The sequence below is a fragment of the Agelaius tricolor genome, unplaced genomic scaffold (assembly GCF_023055355.1).
Source record: "Agelaius tricolor isolate 1412-34295 unplaced genomic scaffold, bAgeTri1.0.p SCAF_35, whole genome shotgun sequence".
Taxonomy (NCBI): Eukaryota; Metazoa; Chordata; class Aves; order Passeriformes; family Icteridae; genus Agelaius; species Agelaius tricolor.
The window spans coordinates 3,173,512-3,189,159 of NW_027269295.1; the positions used below are offsets into that span (position 1 = coordinate 3,173,512).

A 15,648-nucleotide genomic window follows, 5' to 3' on the forward strand; every position below is an offset into this window, starting at 1 on the left:
CAAATACCTGCTTAGAAGTGACCCTGCTGACACTCCTGCAGCAGTCCAGCTTTTAATTCCATTTTCTATTATTCCATATAATAGAGAGCTGATAGATCCAACTCTGTATTGGTGAATATTTCCATTTTCTCTCCTTTAAACCAAACCAACATGCTACACACACAAAAAGCAACACCCTTCTACAAACATTGGAGTATCAAAGGTTTTATTCAAGTAAAATAAATTAAGATCTTGTTTAGTTCAAGCTATGTGACAGGTATACACAGCAATTGGTTCTTTTTAGATCAAGATCTGCATGTGGGCCTGGTTCCTAAGGCTCTCATTGAGTCACCTGAACCTTGTCTTATGCTGTAGTTTTACTTTTTGTATGTTAAAATTTGCTCCAAGAAAATTTCAATGCCAGTGCTCCCCAAAAAAATTTAAAGAAAGGCATAAAATGAAGCACAGGAATAATTATTTTGAATATTCATGGTGAAGTAACATACTTAACAAGAGAGAATTGGAATAATCACCAAAAGTCCCCAAAATATATTTCTATGTGTTATGACAAGTTTGACATTAAAGCAGAATAAACCAGCATTTTTTCCTTATATTTATATTTAGTAGCTTTAGTCATGGCTCAAATTGGGACCCAGCTGTAAGTGCAGGTTGCAGTTGGGGTTTGACACAGCCAAAGATGCTTTTCTGTGGGGATGGGGCTGAGCTTTGCTGCTGCTCTGGCAGAAGTGAAGCAGCCCCATGTGTGTGAAGGCATTGTCCCTCCAAGCCCAGCTGTCCCTGCCTCAGGAGCTCCCTCCTGCTCCTGATTCCTCTGCTGGAGTGAATGGTAGGACACCAGTCAGAGCACAGCTGGCATGGGAAGGAGTTTTGGTACAGAACAAAATGACCCAAACTTTTTTAAAGCATCCTAAATATCAGGGTAGAAGCTCCCCAGGTCATTGCTATGTAAGAGTGTTGCTACAAATGCTGAATTTGGGAGGAGCTGGGTTTTTCTCCTGCCTGGCAGGAGAGTGAGCTGTGACTCAGTGCTGCTGTTATGCAAGGGCAGCAAACCTCCCTGACAGGCAGGTGAATTAAGGCTCAGCACGTGTTAAGACAGGAAAATTGAGTTGAAGTGTTTTATGCTAATAAATTCCTTCGTGCCTTCAGGTCACTTTTGTTTAACCACACTCTTGAAGATGACAAACTCCAGCTCAAGGCTACTTGCTGATTTTCACTAGCCATGTTTTCCCAGGGAATGAGTCAGACTAACTGAAATGTCCCTAATTTTGTGCTCTTATTGCTTCATCTAAATCATCCACCACTTCCTGCAGCTTCTGTAGGTGGGGGTGGACATTTTCCTCCATCCACTCCTCTACAGCACACCTGTGGAAAACTTGCTCCATGGCTGCTTGCAGGTCTTGCACCACAGCATTCCACTTGGAGAAGAGCCTGAGCAGGAGTGAAAATAGGAACCAATGACATCTGCAGGTGAGCTCTGCCTCAGGGGAGGGTTGGCTTGCTGGCCTTTGGAAGGGAGTACTGTCCTTAAACCTCTCTACAGGAAAAGAAGCTTCTATTACAAGAGCCCAAAGGACTTGGTTTGGTTCAGATGGCAAAAGCCTGATGCTGCTTCTGGTTTAGTTCCATTAATCTTGGCACTTTCCTCATGCAAAGACTTTTAAAGTGCCAAAATGTGAGCTCAAAAAAAACCACTGTGCACATTTTAAGTGTAACTGAAACCCACTGTGAGACTTGTTGGGAATTTAATTCTTGGTTTCATCAGAAAGAGAGATGAGGTTGGATATTCATCTGATCACAGAAAAAATATTATAAATGAACCTTTTAGCATGAATTGGCAGAATGTCTAGGCCAAGTTGTGAAAAGCCCATGGTGACAGGGGGAAGGGCTGGCTTTATTCCAAGCCCTGCCTGGAATCTGGCCCAGGGTGAGCTCCTGCACCAGGGCCACTGCTTGAGGTGCAGCAGGGCTGTAACTCCTCCTGTGACTCCTGGTTACAGGAATAACAAGGGAGAAGCTTTGGGAGACCAATTTTGTACTTGTTCTCAAAGCATTCATTCAACAGAAGGCAAAGATAAAATTAGAACCACAGAATGGCTTGTGTTGGAAGGGAACTGTGAAGATCATCTAGTTCCAACCCAAACATGTTGTATAAAAACATATTCTGGATACTTTGTCTGATTCCTACTGATGTTTCTGAGATAATTATAAAAGAGGTAAGGCTCACAACTCCCTGTACCTGAGTGCCCAAAATATCTCAGACTTTATTTCCCCTGGAGTGCAAAACAAGTGCTGTTACCTGACTGCATCTGGCTGGAGGTGGTGCACTATGATAGGATGAATAATCTTCCTTTTCCTGTGGTAGGGGCTGAACCAGCCTGTGGAATACCTGAAAATGGATGTTGGTGGGAGCAGTGATGGAACAGCAGCAACCTCTGTTTGTCACTGCTGGGGAGCTTTAGCTGAACTCTGCACAGATGATGCTTAAGGAGGAAGTTTATTTCAGTCTGTAGATCTTTGGAATTAGCTTGTGAAAGTGTTCCTGGCAGATGAGCACCTGATAAATTTCATTTCAAGCTCCTTTCTTTTTTAACTACACCATTGAAAATTTTCATTTTAACTTTAAATAGCAGTAAAATGTAATTAAGGAAAGAACTATATGCTTCAAATAAGGCAGCATACAGTATTTAGGAACTTTGCTAAAATATTTTAAATTTTGATGTAAATATTGTGTTCTGCTGAGGTGTCAGTGACACCTGAAATGCAGAGCTTGATATTTAAATCACTTTTCTGGAGTTGTGCCCCACTTTGAGAGGATCAGTTCTAACAGTGCTGCAGCCAGGCAGAGAATCAACAGAAACTTCATTACCTGTTCCTTTCGAGAAGTTCATCCACTGATGACTTGAGGTGGAAACTGATTTGTGTCACAAGGGTGAGGACATTGCTGCCAGGAAAGGTCCCCAGACTTGGGCTGTCCAAAGAGGATCTGTTAGTTTCTGAACTCACCACACAAGGAGAAGCAGCTGAATTCTGCAGCTGGAATGTTACCTCATGAAAGTTTCAATTTCCAGGTTGGGCATTCCCAGGAGGTTTTCCACATTTTCTTTAACCTTTTCAGAATAGCCACCTGGCAGAAGACAGTGGAAATGAGTGAAGGAGCCTAAGGAACCAAAATGTTCATACAAGAGGGGTTTTCTGGAGTATTCTGCCTTGGCTTAGTAGCTCCCCTTTGGTGAAGAATTTTTTAAAAGGTGAAATGGAAATCAAAGAATGAAAAAACATTTGTGGGTGGGAGGAGGAGCTCGGTGTCTTTCACACAGTTGTCTTTTGCAAGGTGAGCACTTCCTAGCTCTGGGCTTTCTGTTCAGGGTGCTGAATATTTCTGGTGCCTTAACTAAAAATCAGTGGATTGTGGGGGTTTATTTTGAAACTAAGAAGAATATTGTTGGCAACTGCCTGTAAAGAAAGCAGAAACTACAGGAGGTATTTTACCAGACAGTGTCCTCCCTAGATCCATTTTAAGAAAAACAATTAGTTAAAACAATTTTTACACATGAGCATGTTCTAAATTAAACTACATTAGGCTCATTTATATATCACTATTGTTTCAATAAGTTTGAAAAGCAATTCTGCATCTTAAATTTATTTTTGAATATAAGCATGAAGTTTTTGACCATTTGTGTCTTAGATGACAATAAAAGAAGAGGATACAGTGGCTATTTTAAAATATTTAAGCCAAGAGGCTTCTCTGCTCCCATACTGCAAATTGTAATTTATTGTTCATAATTCAGGCCATGATCAATTCAGCAAACCATCTCAAAATATAACAAGTGCTAATCTTAGGGCATGGGCACTTCACTCCTGTGCTAGACATGATCTGAGAGAGAATGAAGCTGACATTGTACCATTCTTTAGTGCCTGCAGACACACAGCCAGGGATGGAATGGCCACAGGGAGAAGCTCACACAAAACAGCGAAGTGATCATACCTGTGTAAGAAAACATCCATTCATTACACATTTTACTGTTAGGGCAGACTAAACAAAGAGGAGGGTTTCATATTTCAATCACTAAAATTCAAAGAGCTTTAGAAACATCAGTTTCTGTCTCAGAGAAGACATCACTTATCTCTGAAATATGAAGGATTTCTGTTTTACTAATAAGAACAGATGAAAACCAAATTCTCTTCTCAAGGCAAATTATGGTCAGAAATTGGACATCAGCTCTCTGGTATTCCCTACTCCTGACTGCATAAAAATATTTTACTCCTTTATAACTTTAACAAATTCTTGTCTTTTATGGGATTTCATAGTTTTGGAGTTTTCATCAGACATTCAGATAGACACACCATGCATGAACTACAGTGTCTGTTCCAGATTGCAAGGCAAGATGTTTTCTGTTACCATCTGCATGGCAGATTATCTTTGTCAAGTGGGCAGTTTGCCTTATCTCTCTCTTTGAGTGACCACATTCATACCTCCCTGGGGAGGGGACACCTGCTGATAACAGCTATGGAATGTCCCTGCATGGCTGATAAGAACTGCAGCATCCCATTGGGAGATGTGAGCCCAGAGGGAGGAGCCAAACATTCCTACCTGGATATAATCTGAGATTCTGGAACACCAGCACAGCTTCTGCACTGGATTTCCCAGAGGAACAGCAGCTGCCTCTTGCCCTGGATCTTCAGAGGCAGAGACTGCACCTTTCTCCAGGATCCCTGCTCCAGCAGAGCCACCCCTGGCACTGCAGGAGGGCTGAGCCACAATTCCAATGGTTCTGCTGCCAGCACCCTGACCCACAGGGTGTCAGGCTGGGTTCTGACTCTGGCAGTGTTGGTTTGGTTCACTGCATTGATTATTTTATTCTTTTTATCTTCTTCCCTATTAAAGAGCTGTTATTTCCTGCTCCCATATTTTTACCTGAGAGCTCCTTAATGTAAAATTTATAGCAATTGGGAGGGGTGGGGAGGGTTTACATTCTCCATTTCAGGGGAGGCTCCTGCCTTCCTTAGCAGACTCCTGTCTTTCCAAACCAAGACAGTGGCTATGAGCAGTTCAAGGTGGCACAAAATCCATTCAAGCCTTCCAACCCAATCTGCTGGGGTGGTGTCCCCAAAGCCATTGTTCCTGCTGGTCAGTGCTGTACAGCTGAAATCCACCCTTCACAGTCTGGGGTGAGACACAGCAGGGACAGAAGAATTGCAGGATGGCAAAGTTCCCTTCTAAACCCCCAGCTTGCCTGGACCTCTTAGGGAGCTGTTGGGTGGAAGTTGGCTTCTCTGTGAGCCTTGGAGGCACACAGGGCTGCTCCTCACCTCTGCCAGCCGGTCAGCGCGATCCCTTCCAGGACATCTGCAGGGCTCCTCTGGGCCACCTGCAGCCACTCCAGCTGGTTCCTCAGGTGGTGCCCAATCAGGGTCAGAGACTGGTTTGCTCCCGTGGCTCCCTTGAAGGCACTTGCAAACCACACCTTGGAGAAGCCACACCTGCGGTACTTCTCGATGAGCTGCACTGCAGGGACACACAAAGGGACAGGCACAGGAGGAGCTTCCTCCAGTTCCAGCCCTGACTGCAAGGCTGCAGGGAAGGGGAACACAGCTCCAGGTCCAACAGAATGCTCAGCCCTTCCAGGCTTGGAGCATCAGCAAGGATGGGGGATTGGCACCCTCTCTGAGCAGCCTTGTGGGTGGCTGTCTGTGGGAACCCAGCACATCCCTCTGGCTGTCCAGAACAGCCAGAACCCCTGCCAGGGGGCTCAGAGACCCTGGCACAGAGCCCAGAACACCTGGGGGTTTGATTATGACCGTGGAGCAAATTACCAACCTTAGATGGAGATCAGCAAGCCACAACAGTTTAGGTAGAATAATAGTGAAGTTATCACGGGGTGGAGAAGTAGATTTTGGGGTTTTTGGTATGGGGTTTCAGGAGGCAAGATGGAGGGAACTGGGCATGTCCAGCCTTTCTCCTTCTTCTTCTTGGCTATTTTACTTCCACAGAGCTCAGCAGAGAAGTACAAACCTTTGCCCTCCACGTTGATGTCTGTTGCATAGTCCCAGATCATGGGCTGCACCAGCTGTGGGACCCCGGACTCTGAAAGGAACAGAGCTCTTGTAAACCATGGAGAAAAGGTGCTTAAATGAGAACAAAGCACAGGTTACTACAACCAAGGCTTGTCACTGACAGCTGAAGTGCCCCAGGGCATTTTCAGCCTGGCCAGGGTTTGGCCCATGCCCAGGGCCACTGTCCTCAGGCACGGTGAAACCATTAACATGGAGGAGCAGTGACAATTTATCAGAGACCCCACTCAGCCCAAGCCCACCTCGTTTTTAGCTCCTTGCATCTCTCTGTTACCAGCTGGATTCCACTGGCAGAGCCACAAGAGGAGATTTAGCTAAATTCAAATGTAACATTCACCCTTTGACTTACAGAGTGCCTGGGCTGTGTTTGCACAAAACACAGCTTTTCAAGTACAACTAAAGATAGAAATTTAGCTTTAACTCATTTTATAATCAACTCCTCAGCTGGTTTTAAACATGCAAAACTGACCTTGGAGAAACTGCAGTAAAATGTGCAGAAATTCAGTATTTTAACTCCATCACATTTTAATTTGTTTGTTTTGTTATTGTGGCAGTAGAGTGCACTTAGAGAGCTATACTGTTCTGGTGGAAACTCCACGGCTCCCATCTGCATTTTTGGGGATGATTTCCCTCTATCAAAGCTTTGAATAGGTCAGTCACTGTTGGAGGAGCTGCACAGCTCTTCCTGGTACCATTTAAATCTGTTTACAGCAGCCATGTAAGGTGGCTCTGAAAATGCTGGAGCTCCATCTGTGCTCAGACTACTCCAATTTTAGCAGTGCTTTGATATTTTTCCACAAACAAGACTTGTGATGTCAAGGTCTTGGAGCTGCCCCACAATTCAGTATCAAACTCCTCACAATTTGCACCATGATCACAAAGATGCTCACAGAGCTGCAGCTCCTCTGTGTGAGTTTACACCACTTGGGATCAGGTGCTGCAAAGGGCACAATGAACATCAGAAGGTGGTGAGAGGCACAGAGATTTAGACTTGGACCACAGATGTTAACAGGTTGTTGTTTTGTTTTCATGTGTTTTAATGTTGGTTGTTGTTTTAATGTATAAGGAAAGTAGAATTGATGGCAGCCACTGCAGGGTGAGCATTTTGTGATGGAAAACTGAAGTGTTCAGACTGGCCCACACTCACACAGGGCCTCTGTGACAGCCAAGGACTGAGTGCTTCTATTCTCTAGTCAAACAAACCACACCTCAGCTCTTGCCAGATTTGTTGTTTTCATGCCATTCAGCTGCCAAGCAATCTGTTTTACCTGTGCAAACCTGGTCACACACCTGCCAGTGTTTCCTCACTCATCCCCCTGAGCATGTCGTCCCACACGATGGGCGTCACCATGGGGTAGGACCAGGCCAAACAAGTGGCCACTGCTTTTATGTGGGACAAGCAGAGCTTCTCTGGAGTGTTGTTCTGCTGCTGCAGCCACTGCTTTGACTCCTCTCCTTCACCAAGGTAGTAGACCTGAAACACCAAGCAAATCATCCTGACTTGTTGCACAGAAACAGAGAAAGTGAGGTAGACAATGTTCCAAACCTTTGTCCAGATGTGACCCACTGAGTGGACACATTCCAAAGCACCTCTCAGGGCTGAGAACACTGCAAGCATTTCCATCAGTCTGCAGGAGATTATGGCCATGATTGCATGCATCACTTGAGGGAATTTTCCTACAGAAACTAAAATATCTCTATGCCATATTTGCCTTTGGAGTGTTTGTCCTAGAAATAGCTCCCACCACATTTATTCACTTCAAATCCATCAGGACCTGAGGTGGATCAAATGAGGTTCCTATCTTGGGCAAGATCATCCAAATGTGAGCCTAGAAGCAGCCTGGGGCCATGTCCAAGGGTGGCCCAGCATACTTGGTCCCATGCAGAGAGTGAATTAAAATTTCTGTTGGTTTAGAGCAGGTTTTATTTATTCTACATAAATAGTATTTTGCTTTATAACAGCTCCCTGTTCTAGCCTTCCCACCAGTTTCAACACAACAGGATACAAAACACTAAACTGGTATCAGTACAGTTGTCATAATGAATTCCAGGGATCTGTGTGCCATCAGCATGGTTTTAAGAAACTATGAGAATGAGAAGGAAAAAATTCAAGCTTCTCTATGAGACAAATTACCAAGGTAAAAAACCCAACACTCCCAACCACAGAAGTGTTTACTTTGAGTAACTTGCCCAAAACAATGAGCACATCTTACACCAAACCTACAGGATTCCTAATGAGCAGCTCTAATTGATATCTCACTTCAAACACTCACTAAACCCAAACACTGTTAGCTTCAAGAAGCTGCTTTCAATACTTTGATATTACACTTGTATCTGTGGAAATGACAACCTGTGCTACTGGAATAATTTATTGGCAAAAAGGCTTTTCTACACTGGCTCAAATGGTGTTTTCTGTCCCCAAAATCCCACCCAAACATGGCTTGGGCACCACTGAGATGCAGAAGGCTCAGCCCTTGCTATGATTCCTCCAAAGAAAAGAAAGACTCCCAGCTCCAGAGAAGCCCCACCTCATCACATCCGATGTGAAACCACTGCAGGTCCTGGTGCAGGGCCATGACCTGGTCAATCATGGCTTTCACCAGCGCCAGGGACTCCTCCTTGTGCGGGTTCAGGGCGTTGGGCAGCTCCTTCACCTCCCGCAGATGGGCAAACTGCCTGTGCTTCAGCACAAACTGCAAGGGAAAGGGAGCTGGGGGACAGCCACCACACCAGGCACAGCACCCTCCTCCTGTCCCCAGGGCTCTGAGGGCAGGTGTCCTGCTAAACCCAGGGACAGGCTGGGGGCACAGCTGCTGCTCCACGCTGCTGGGGGGTCTCTGACACGAAGAACCTCACAGGGTGGGTGAAGGAAACGGGGAGGTCACTGCAGTGTGGCCCTGATGTCAAACCCTGCAGCTGGCAGAGCACTAGGACTTGGATGGGGAAATTCCAGCAGAGAATCCCAGAATGGGTCAGGCTGGAAGGGAGCACAGGGGCTCATCTGGTCCCACCTCCCTGCTCCAGCAGGGCCAGGGCTGTGTCCAGAGTGGGTGTGGAGTCTCCCTCACTGGGGATATTCCAACCCGCTCAGGGTCTGGTCACTACACAGGGAAAAAGTTCTTCCTCATGTCCAGGTGGCACTTTCTGGCCATGGTTTCTGCCCAGAACCGGACACACTGCTCCAGATGTCCAGGAACTGAGCAGAGGGGCAGGATCACTCCCTGCCCTGCTGCCAATGCTCTTCCTACTGCACCCCGAGACCCCACCAGCCTTGCTGTCCCCTCAGGCACTGCTGGCTCGGCACACCCCTCTCACCCAGCTCACCTCCATGTGCCCGAAGCTCTGCACCAGTGGCACCACATCCAGGCCCTGTGCCCGTGCCCAGCTCAGCAGCGCCTGGAGCTCCTCAGGGCTGCAGGAAAACGACCTATCAGTGCCTGCTGGGCATGGCCCGGGGCACCTGCAACACCCAGGGCTGCCTGCGGGGCACCCACAGCTACCTGTAGGCGTGGGGGGCCTGCAGCAGCTCCAGCGGCCCCGTGTACGGGAAGGTGTCCTCATATTCCAGCAGCAGCCCGGTGGCACCCAGGGTACGGAGCAGCGGCAGCACCTGAGGGAGGGGACACAGGGTATGCAGCTGGGCTGTGAGCAGTGCCACCACCCTGTGCCCCTGTCACCTGCAGCAGGTGTATCCCTCACCTGAGCTCAATACATCCCTCACCTGTGCCAGGGACATCCTTCACCCTACCAGGTGTACCCTAACCTGAGCCCAATACATCCCTTACTTGTGCCAGATCCATCCCTCACCTACACCAGGTTCACCCCTCATCTCCCTCAGGTACACCCCTCACCTGCCCCAGGCACATCCCTCACGTTCACCCCTCACCTGCCCCAGGTTCACCCCTCACCTCCCTCACGTTCACCCCTCACCTGCTTCAGGTACTGCGCGCGCGGCGCGGCGCCCTTCAGGTCCAGGTGCACCAGGCGCCGCCACATGCTCTGGTCTCGATTGCTTAGGCCTGTCGCCGCGGCGTCCCTGCACACCCCTCCCGGCCGCACCCCGCTGTCCCTGCCCCGCTGTCCCGGCTGCGCGCCCTGCTGTCCCGGTGTGCCGTTGTCCCGCTGTCCCCTCGTCCCCCTGTCCCGGTGCCGCCCCTCCGCCGCTCCCGGCTCTGCGCTGGATCCTCGCACTCTCTCTCGGCAGCCGAGCGCGATCCCCTGTCAGGCAGGCCGGCAGGCCAGGGCGAGGCGCGCCGAGCGCATCGCTCGAGGCGCAGGAGGCGAGGCGCGATGGCTCCGCAGCGGCGGGCGCTGCCCCGCGGCCCCGACAGCGCCGGACCGGGGCCGGGGCCGGGCCGCGGGGGCCGCCGGCACAGCAGGTACCAGCGCGGGGCCCTGGCCCTCACCTCTTACCGCCAGGCCCGGCGGCGCTGCGCCTGCCGGGGGTGCCCTGGTGCGGAGGCAGTCGTGCAGCGCCGGGCCCGGGAGCGATCCGCGTGTTTGTAACGCGTGTGGTGTGCTCCGAACCGGGGTCCCGGGAGAGAACCGTGTGTGTCTGTAACGCGTGTGGTGTGCTCCGAACCGGGGTCCCGGGGAGAACCGTGTGTGTCTGTAACGCGTGTGGTGTGCTCCGAACCGGGGTCCCGGGAGAGAACCGTGTGTGTCTGTAACGCGTGTGGTGTGCTCCGAACCGGGGTCCCGCGGGCCCGGGGCTCCCCGGTATCGGCCCGGTCCGTCCCTCCCCCCTCACGGGCCCGTTCTGTGCTCCCTCCGCAGCGCCAGGAAGGGCAGATTGCAGCAGGATCCCCGGCCAAGGTGGCTGAAGGCAGCGATCCTCCTCCTCCTCCTTTTCTTCGCCGCGGCCGGCGGCGGCCTCGTGCTCTGGAGCCGCCTCAGCACCCAGGATGGGATCCCGGAGGGTGGAATCCCTGCAGATAAGATTCCCGGGGATGGAATCCCCGCAGAGGGGGTCCCCGAGGGTGGAATCCCCGCAGATGAGGTCACCGAGGTGCTGGCCCATCGCAGTGACACCCTGCAGGACAAGTTCGTGGAGGTGCCCTGCTCGGAGGACTACGAGAGCCACAAGCGCTTTGCAGGTACCTGGGCAGGGCTCGGGGGGCAGGAGCAGCTTGGCCGCTGCCTGGGCACCAAACTCGGGCTGCAAAACTCCCGTGTTTGCAGCAAACTCCTGGTCACCGTCTCTTGCCTAAAGCTCCAAACGTTCGTGCCCCTCGGGCCCGCTGAACTTGGTGCAACTGAGCTTCCAGCTTGGTGCAACTCCCTGCTTCCAGCCAAACTTGGTGCAACTGAGCTTCCAGTTGATTCTGAGAGGTTTTTTCCCCCTTCTGAAACTGCTTTGCAAGGGTTCTGTGAAATAAACCTTCTGCCAAGCCTGTTTCTGGTTTGTTTCCCTACTCTGTTGGTTCCTGCTGCTCAGGACCATACAGAGCATGGAGTGGCACTGATGCAGGACATTGTGCCACCCCCATGTCGTGACTGCACAAGTGCCAGCTTTTGACACTTGTTCTGAGATCTGTGTCTGCCAGTGGCTTTGGGGGGTGCCTGCAAAGCACTTTTCTGTCTTTGTGTCTTTCTGCTGAGCCAATTTTCTGTCAAATTGATACCATTTCCCCCTGGCACGTATTTCTTTGAAGTGTTGAGGTTGGTTCTTCAAGAGACACGGAAGATTTTAATCTTCTCTGACAAAGAGCAGTGAGATTTTGACTTGCAGCTTCCATGGATGAGCAGTGCTGATTTTCTCTTTCAGATTTGCAGAGTGTGTTGTGATGAACATTTTCAGTTGGTACAGCTGCCAGAGACCAGCTCTGCTCTTGGTTTTTGTCAGTATGTCTGGTTGTGTGTTGACTGATAAACTGTTGAATCTGAAAAAACAACCTAAAAAAACTTCTGAGTTGGTTTTTAGCCAAATTGGTGATTGTGTCTGCTTCATGATGTGGCTGAGAAAATGCTGACACAAAGCTGGAGGCTGGAAGAAACTGCTGTGAGCTGAGGAAGAACAAAGGTGATCAAAGGGCTAGAGAACCCATCCTGTCAGGAAAACCTCAGGGAGCTGAGTCTCCTTTCCCTGGAAAAGGCTCAGGGAGAACAAATCCCATTATTCCAGTGCTTAAAGGGAAGCTACAGAGGACACAAGCTCTGCCTTTGTCAGGAGCTGCACAGAGCAGACAAGGCACAGTGGGTGCAGGTTGCATTGGGCGAGATTTCATCTTGATATAAAAAGAAATTACAGACAGAACACTCAGTCACTGGACCAACCTCCTCTGACTGAGGGTTTCAGCACTGAGCACTGTGCTGTGTAATCTTATCAGGCTCTCTGGACCACAAAAAGCTGAACTAGATGATGTTTAAAGCTCCTTTCCCAGGCTCTTCTGTGATTCTGCAATTTTTAACTTTCTCCTGTGCTAGTTCTGGTAGAAAGTGTTTGACAAATTGCAGCCCCATGTTCTTCAGGTGGCTGGTCCTGGTGCTGTTGGTCAAAAAGACTTGGAAGATAAGAGAACATTTTATGTGGAGTTTGAGGTAGTACAGTTTTTCCTCAGTGCTGCTACTGTAGCATCTTTTTTTTTGAGGATTCATCTCAAATGTTATTTAGGCCAAGAAAACTGATGGCAGGAGCTACCAACAAAAGAACTTTTGGTAAGGTAATGTTTTGGGGTTTTTTCTGACAGGAGAACACGTTCTGTGTTAACTTTTCATAGTTACTATAAGGGGAAACTGCTGCTGGGTGAATTTGTGTAGTGCAAGGCCAGAGAAAACTGCAGCTGGTGATTTGGTTATAACTGAACTGGGGCTAAAAGTCTCTGGATTCTTCTACTGCAGTGTTTGCTTACAAAATAAACCCCCCCAAACCAACAACACTTCACTTTTCCCTTCCCAGGGTTGCAAGAGCAATTTTTTTGAGCTTGTGGTCTGGGCCATCCCACCAGTTATGCTTTTCATTGTTTTCTTTCTATTCCTTCTTTTTCATCCTATTCTTTTCTCTGGCAGGAAGGCAGGAACTTGAAGCACATCTCTCCAGCAATGAATGTATTCTTTATTTTTGGAGGTGTCTGGGGAGCAGCAGCAAATGCTGACTGCAGGGTGAGGTCTCACCTCTTGGCTTTGTGTGGGGATAATTGACTCCCCTTTCTAATTAGGTGTTTGCTTGGTGCTGGTGCTTAAGTTCTGTGGTTTATTTGGGTTTTTATTTATGTTTTTGTGTTTGGGTTTTTTTTTGTTTGTTTGAGTTTTTTTAAATTTAAAAAAATATAAAAATCAATTTTTTATTTATTTATTTAAATTTAATTTTATCTGTGTTGTGACTGTACTTTTGAGGATCCAGCTGTTAATTGGTTAATTAAAGCTGAGCTGTGATAATTTTCCCACGAGAGGGTGGTGATGAGCTGTGGAGGAGTTCTGTGTGTTCCCCACAGCCCAGCCAGGCAGAAAATGTGGATTATGGATCAGCTCAGCAGCTTTAGGCACTTGGAAATAGGTTTCTGTCACTCAATAGCTCTTCATTCTCAGTCTTTAGCCTGGTTTGGCACCCTCAGCTGTGGGCTCTGTGTCAGGAGGAGGCACATTCCTGTCACCACTCAGTGTCTGATGCTCAGCTGTGAAGTTTCCACAGCTAAAATGAGCTTTTTATTTATGCACCTGTCCCTGCTTCCAGCTGAACTTGGTGCAGCTGAGCTTCCAGTTTGCTTCAAGTGATTTGGTAGCTGGTGTCAGAGCAGGATTTATTCCCTTAGCACTGCCTGCCTGTAAATAAACTTCATACCAAATAAAATTCTGGGTTTTGTGCTGAATGGGAGCAGGGCCCAGTGGCAGTGTTTTACTCGTGTTTTACTCGTGTTTTACTCGTGTTTTACTCGTGTTTTACATATTTTGGTATGTTTCTCTTTACCTTGATTTACCTGGTAGCCAGAGCTGATGGTGCCTTATCAGATAAAGGTGATTTTCAAATCATACCATTTTTCTTCTCCCTTTTCTTGCAAGTACAAAATTTTCCTATATAGCACCCACTTTTTACAATTTCTCTGGACACCATAACAATATTAAAGAAAACCAAGCAAGAACAATTAATATCTCAGCAAGCACAGGCAATTCTGCTACTACAGACTGAGCTGGAAGCTCTCTTTTGCAAGAGGGGAATTGGAACCATTAATTCATTCAGAATATAAAATGTAATGAAAATTAAGAGCAAAGTGGTATACCAGGTTATCTTATGTCATACTTCTCAAAAAAAGCAATATTTTTTTTTCTAGAGATAGTCAACAAACCAAGCTCATCTTGAGTTAGTGGCAGCTGGGGAAATGCCATAACTCTGAAAATCACTTTGTTCTGAGTACCTTGAGAGGAACTGAAGGAAATGGTTATAACTGAGATAAAGGGATGTTTTTGTGTCTACTGGGCACAAATTTGTGGAAGCTACCAGGTACCTGCAGTACTAATCTGAACTTCTCCTGAGATTCTCCAGGTTTGCCTTTGACTCTTCCTTGCTCACGTGTGCCATGGTCTCTGAGACAGAGAGGACACTTTCCTTACTGCTGAAACCATTTCCAAGCAGACTCTTCTGATTTTCCTTACTGCTGAAACTATTTCCAAACAGACTCTTCTGATTTTCCTTACTGCTGAAACCATTTCCAAGCAGACTCTTCTGATTTTCCTTACTGCTGAAACCATTTCCAAGCAGACTCTTCTGATTTTCCTTACTGCTGAAACCATTTCCAAGCAGACTCTTCTGATTTTCCTTACTGCTGAAACCATTTCCAAACAGACTCTTCTGATTTTCCTTACTGCTGAAACCATTTTCAAGCAGACTCTTCTGATTTTTCCAGAGCATTCACCCAGTGTTTGTGCTGTACTCTTGGTACCTAACTGGTTTTATGCTGGGCCACATTTTTCTGTTTGTTGGAGTTTTTTTTCCATTTGGCAATGTTTGTGCTGTTGCTTTTAGAGCACCTCCTGCTTCCAGCTCACTCTCAGAGACCCCAGACATGTAACAATTGCCTGAGGTAACCCTGTAGTTTTACCAAGCCTGGATATTTGCAGCTGGAAAAGGAACAAATCTTGTCTGAAATCAGAAATCTTTGCAGAATGTTGCAGAAAGGAAGCTCTCAATAGCCAGGTTTGTCCTGGAGTATTGAATTTCTCCTTTGAGTTTATTCTTCTCTACTTGAAAATCAGCTTTCCCTGCAAGCCCACCTGAGACATAGCTGGGGTATATCCAGTGATAGGAAATGGAAATTCCTGCAAAATTCCTGGCAAAACTTCTCCCATCAGCCTGTTGATTCTTATGAGCTGCCTTTTATCAGAGCACCAGTGATGCTTTTGTCCTCCATGGGTGAGCTGATGGATTTCTTTCCAGGAATTTTGTGTTCTGATGAATAAATAATCCTTGAGGTGACACTCAGTTCAGGAGCACTGAGAAACCACACTCAGCCCCTCTCTCCTTGGGCTTTCCATCTCTAAATGGATCTTCCTCAGAAAAGTGCCCAAATGTAACATCCCAAGGTCTCTGGAGGCTCAGAACTGATTTTATTTCTTCTTCTTCTTGCCTGAAGATTGTTG

The 15,648-nt window shown here is 47.6% G+C and overlaps 2 protein-coding genes across 5 annotated transcripts in view; one reads left to right on the forward strand and one right to left on the reverse strand.

The window, feature by feature from the left end:
- Positions 1–188: 188 nt before the first annotated feature.
- Positions 189–10,133, reverse strand: HEXD (hexosaminidase D). 3 transcript variants are annotated; one of them, XM_071452664.1, is made up of 12 exons: positions 10,006–10,133; positions 9,576–9,685; positions 9,400–9,487; positions 8,604–8,768; positions 7,366–7,549; positions 6,017–6,088; positions 5,314–5,509; positions 3,906–3,988; positions 3,049–3,127; positions 2,870–2,971; positions 2,300–2,389; positions 189–1,431 (listed from the first exon to the last, which is right to left on the reverse strand). In XM_071452664.1, the coding sequence occupies exons 1-12, from the start codon at positions 10,069–10,071 to the stop codon at positions 1,263–1,265; spliced, it is 1,404 nt and encodes a 467-aa protein (XP_071308765.1). In that variant the 5' UTR covers positions 10,072–10,133; the 3' UTR covers positions 189–1,262. The 3 variants fall into 3 exon arrangements, with proteins under 3 accessions (XP_071308765.1, XP_071308766.1, XP_071308767.1); XM_071452666.1 differs by having other exon boundaries at positions 1,421–1,537; XM_071452665.1 differs by lacking the exon at positions 2,300–2,389.
- Positions 10,134–10,170: 37 nt separating this feature from the next.
- OGFOD3 (2-oxoglutarate and iron dependent oxygenase domain containing 3) overlaps positions 10,171–15,648 on the forward strand; it is a 46,009-nt gene continuing 40,531 nt past the window's right edge. For both annotated transcript variants that reach the window (XM_071452668.1, XM_071452667.1), the window contains exons 1-2: positions 10,171–10,454; positions 10,852–11,171. In XM_071452668.1, the coding sequence (XP_071308769.1) occupies positions 10,366–10,454; positions 10,852–11,171 (409 nt within the window). In that variant the 5' untranslated portion in view covers positions 10,171–10,365. The remainder of the gene's footprint in view (positions 10,455–10,851; positions 11,172–15,648) is intronic.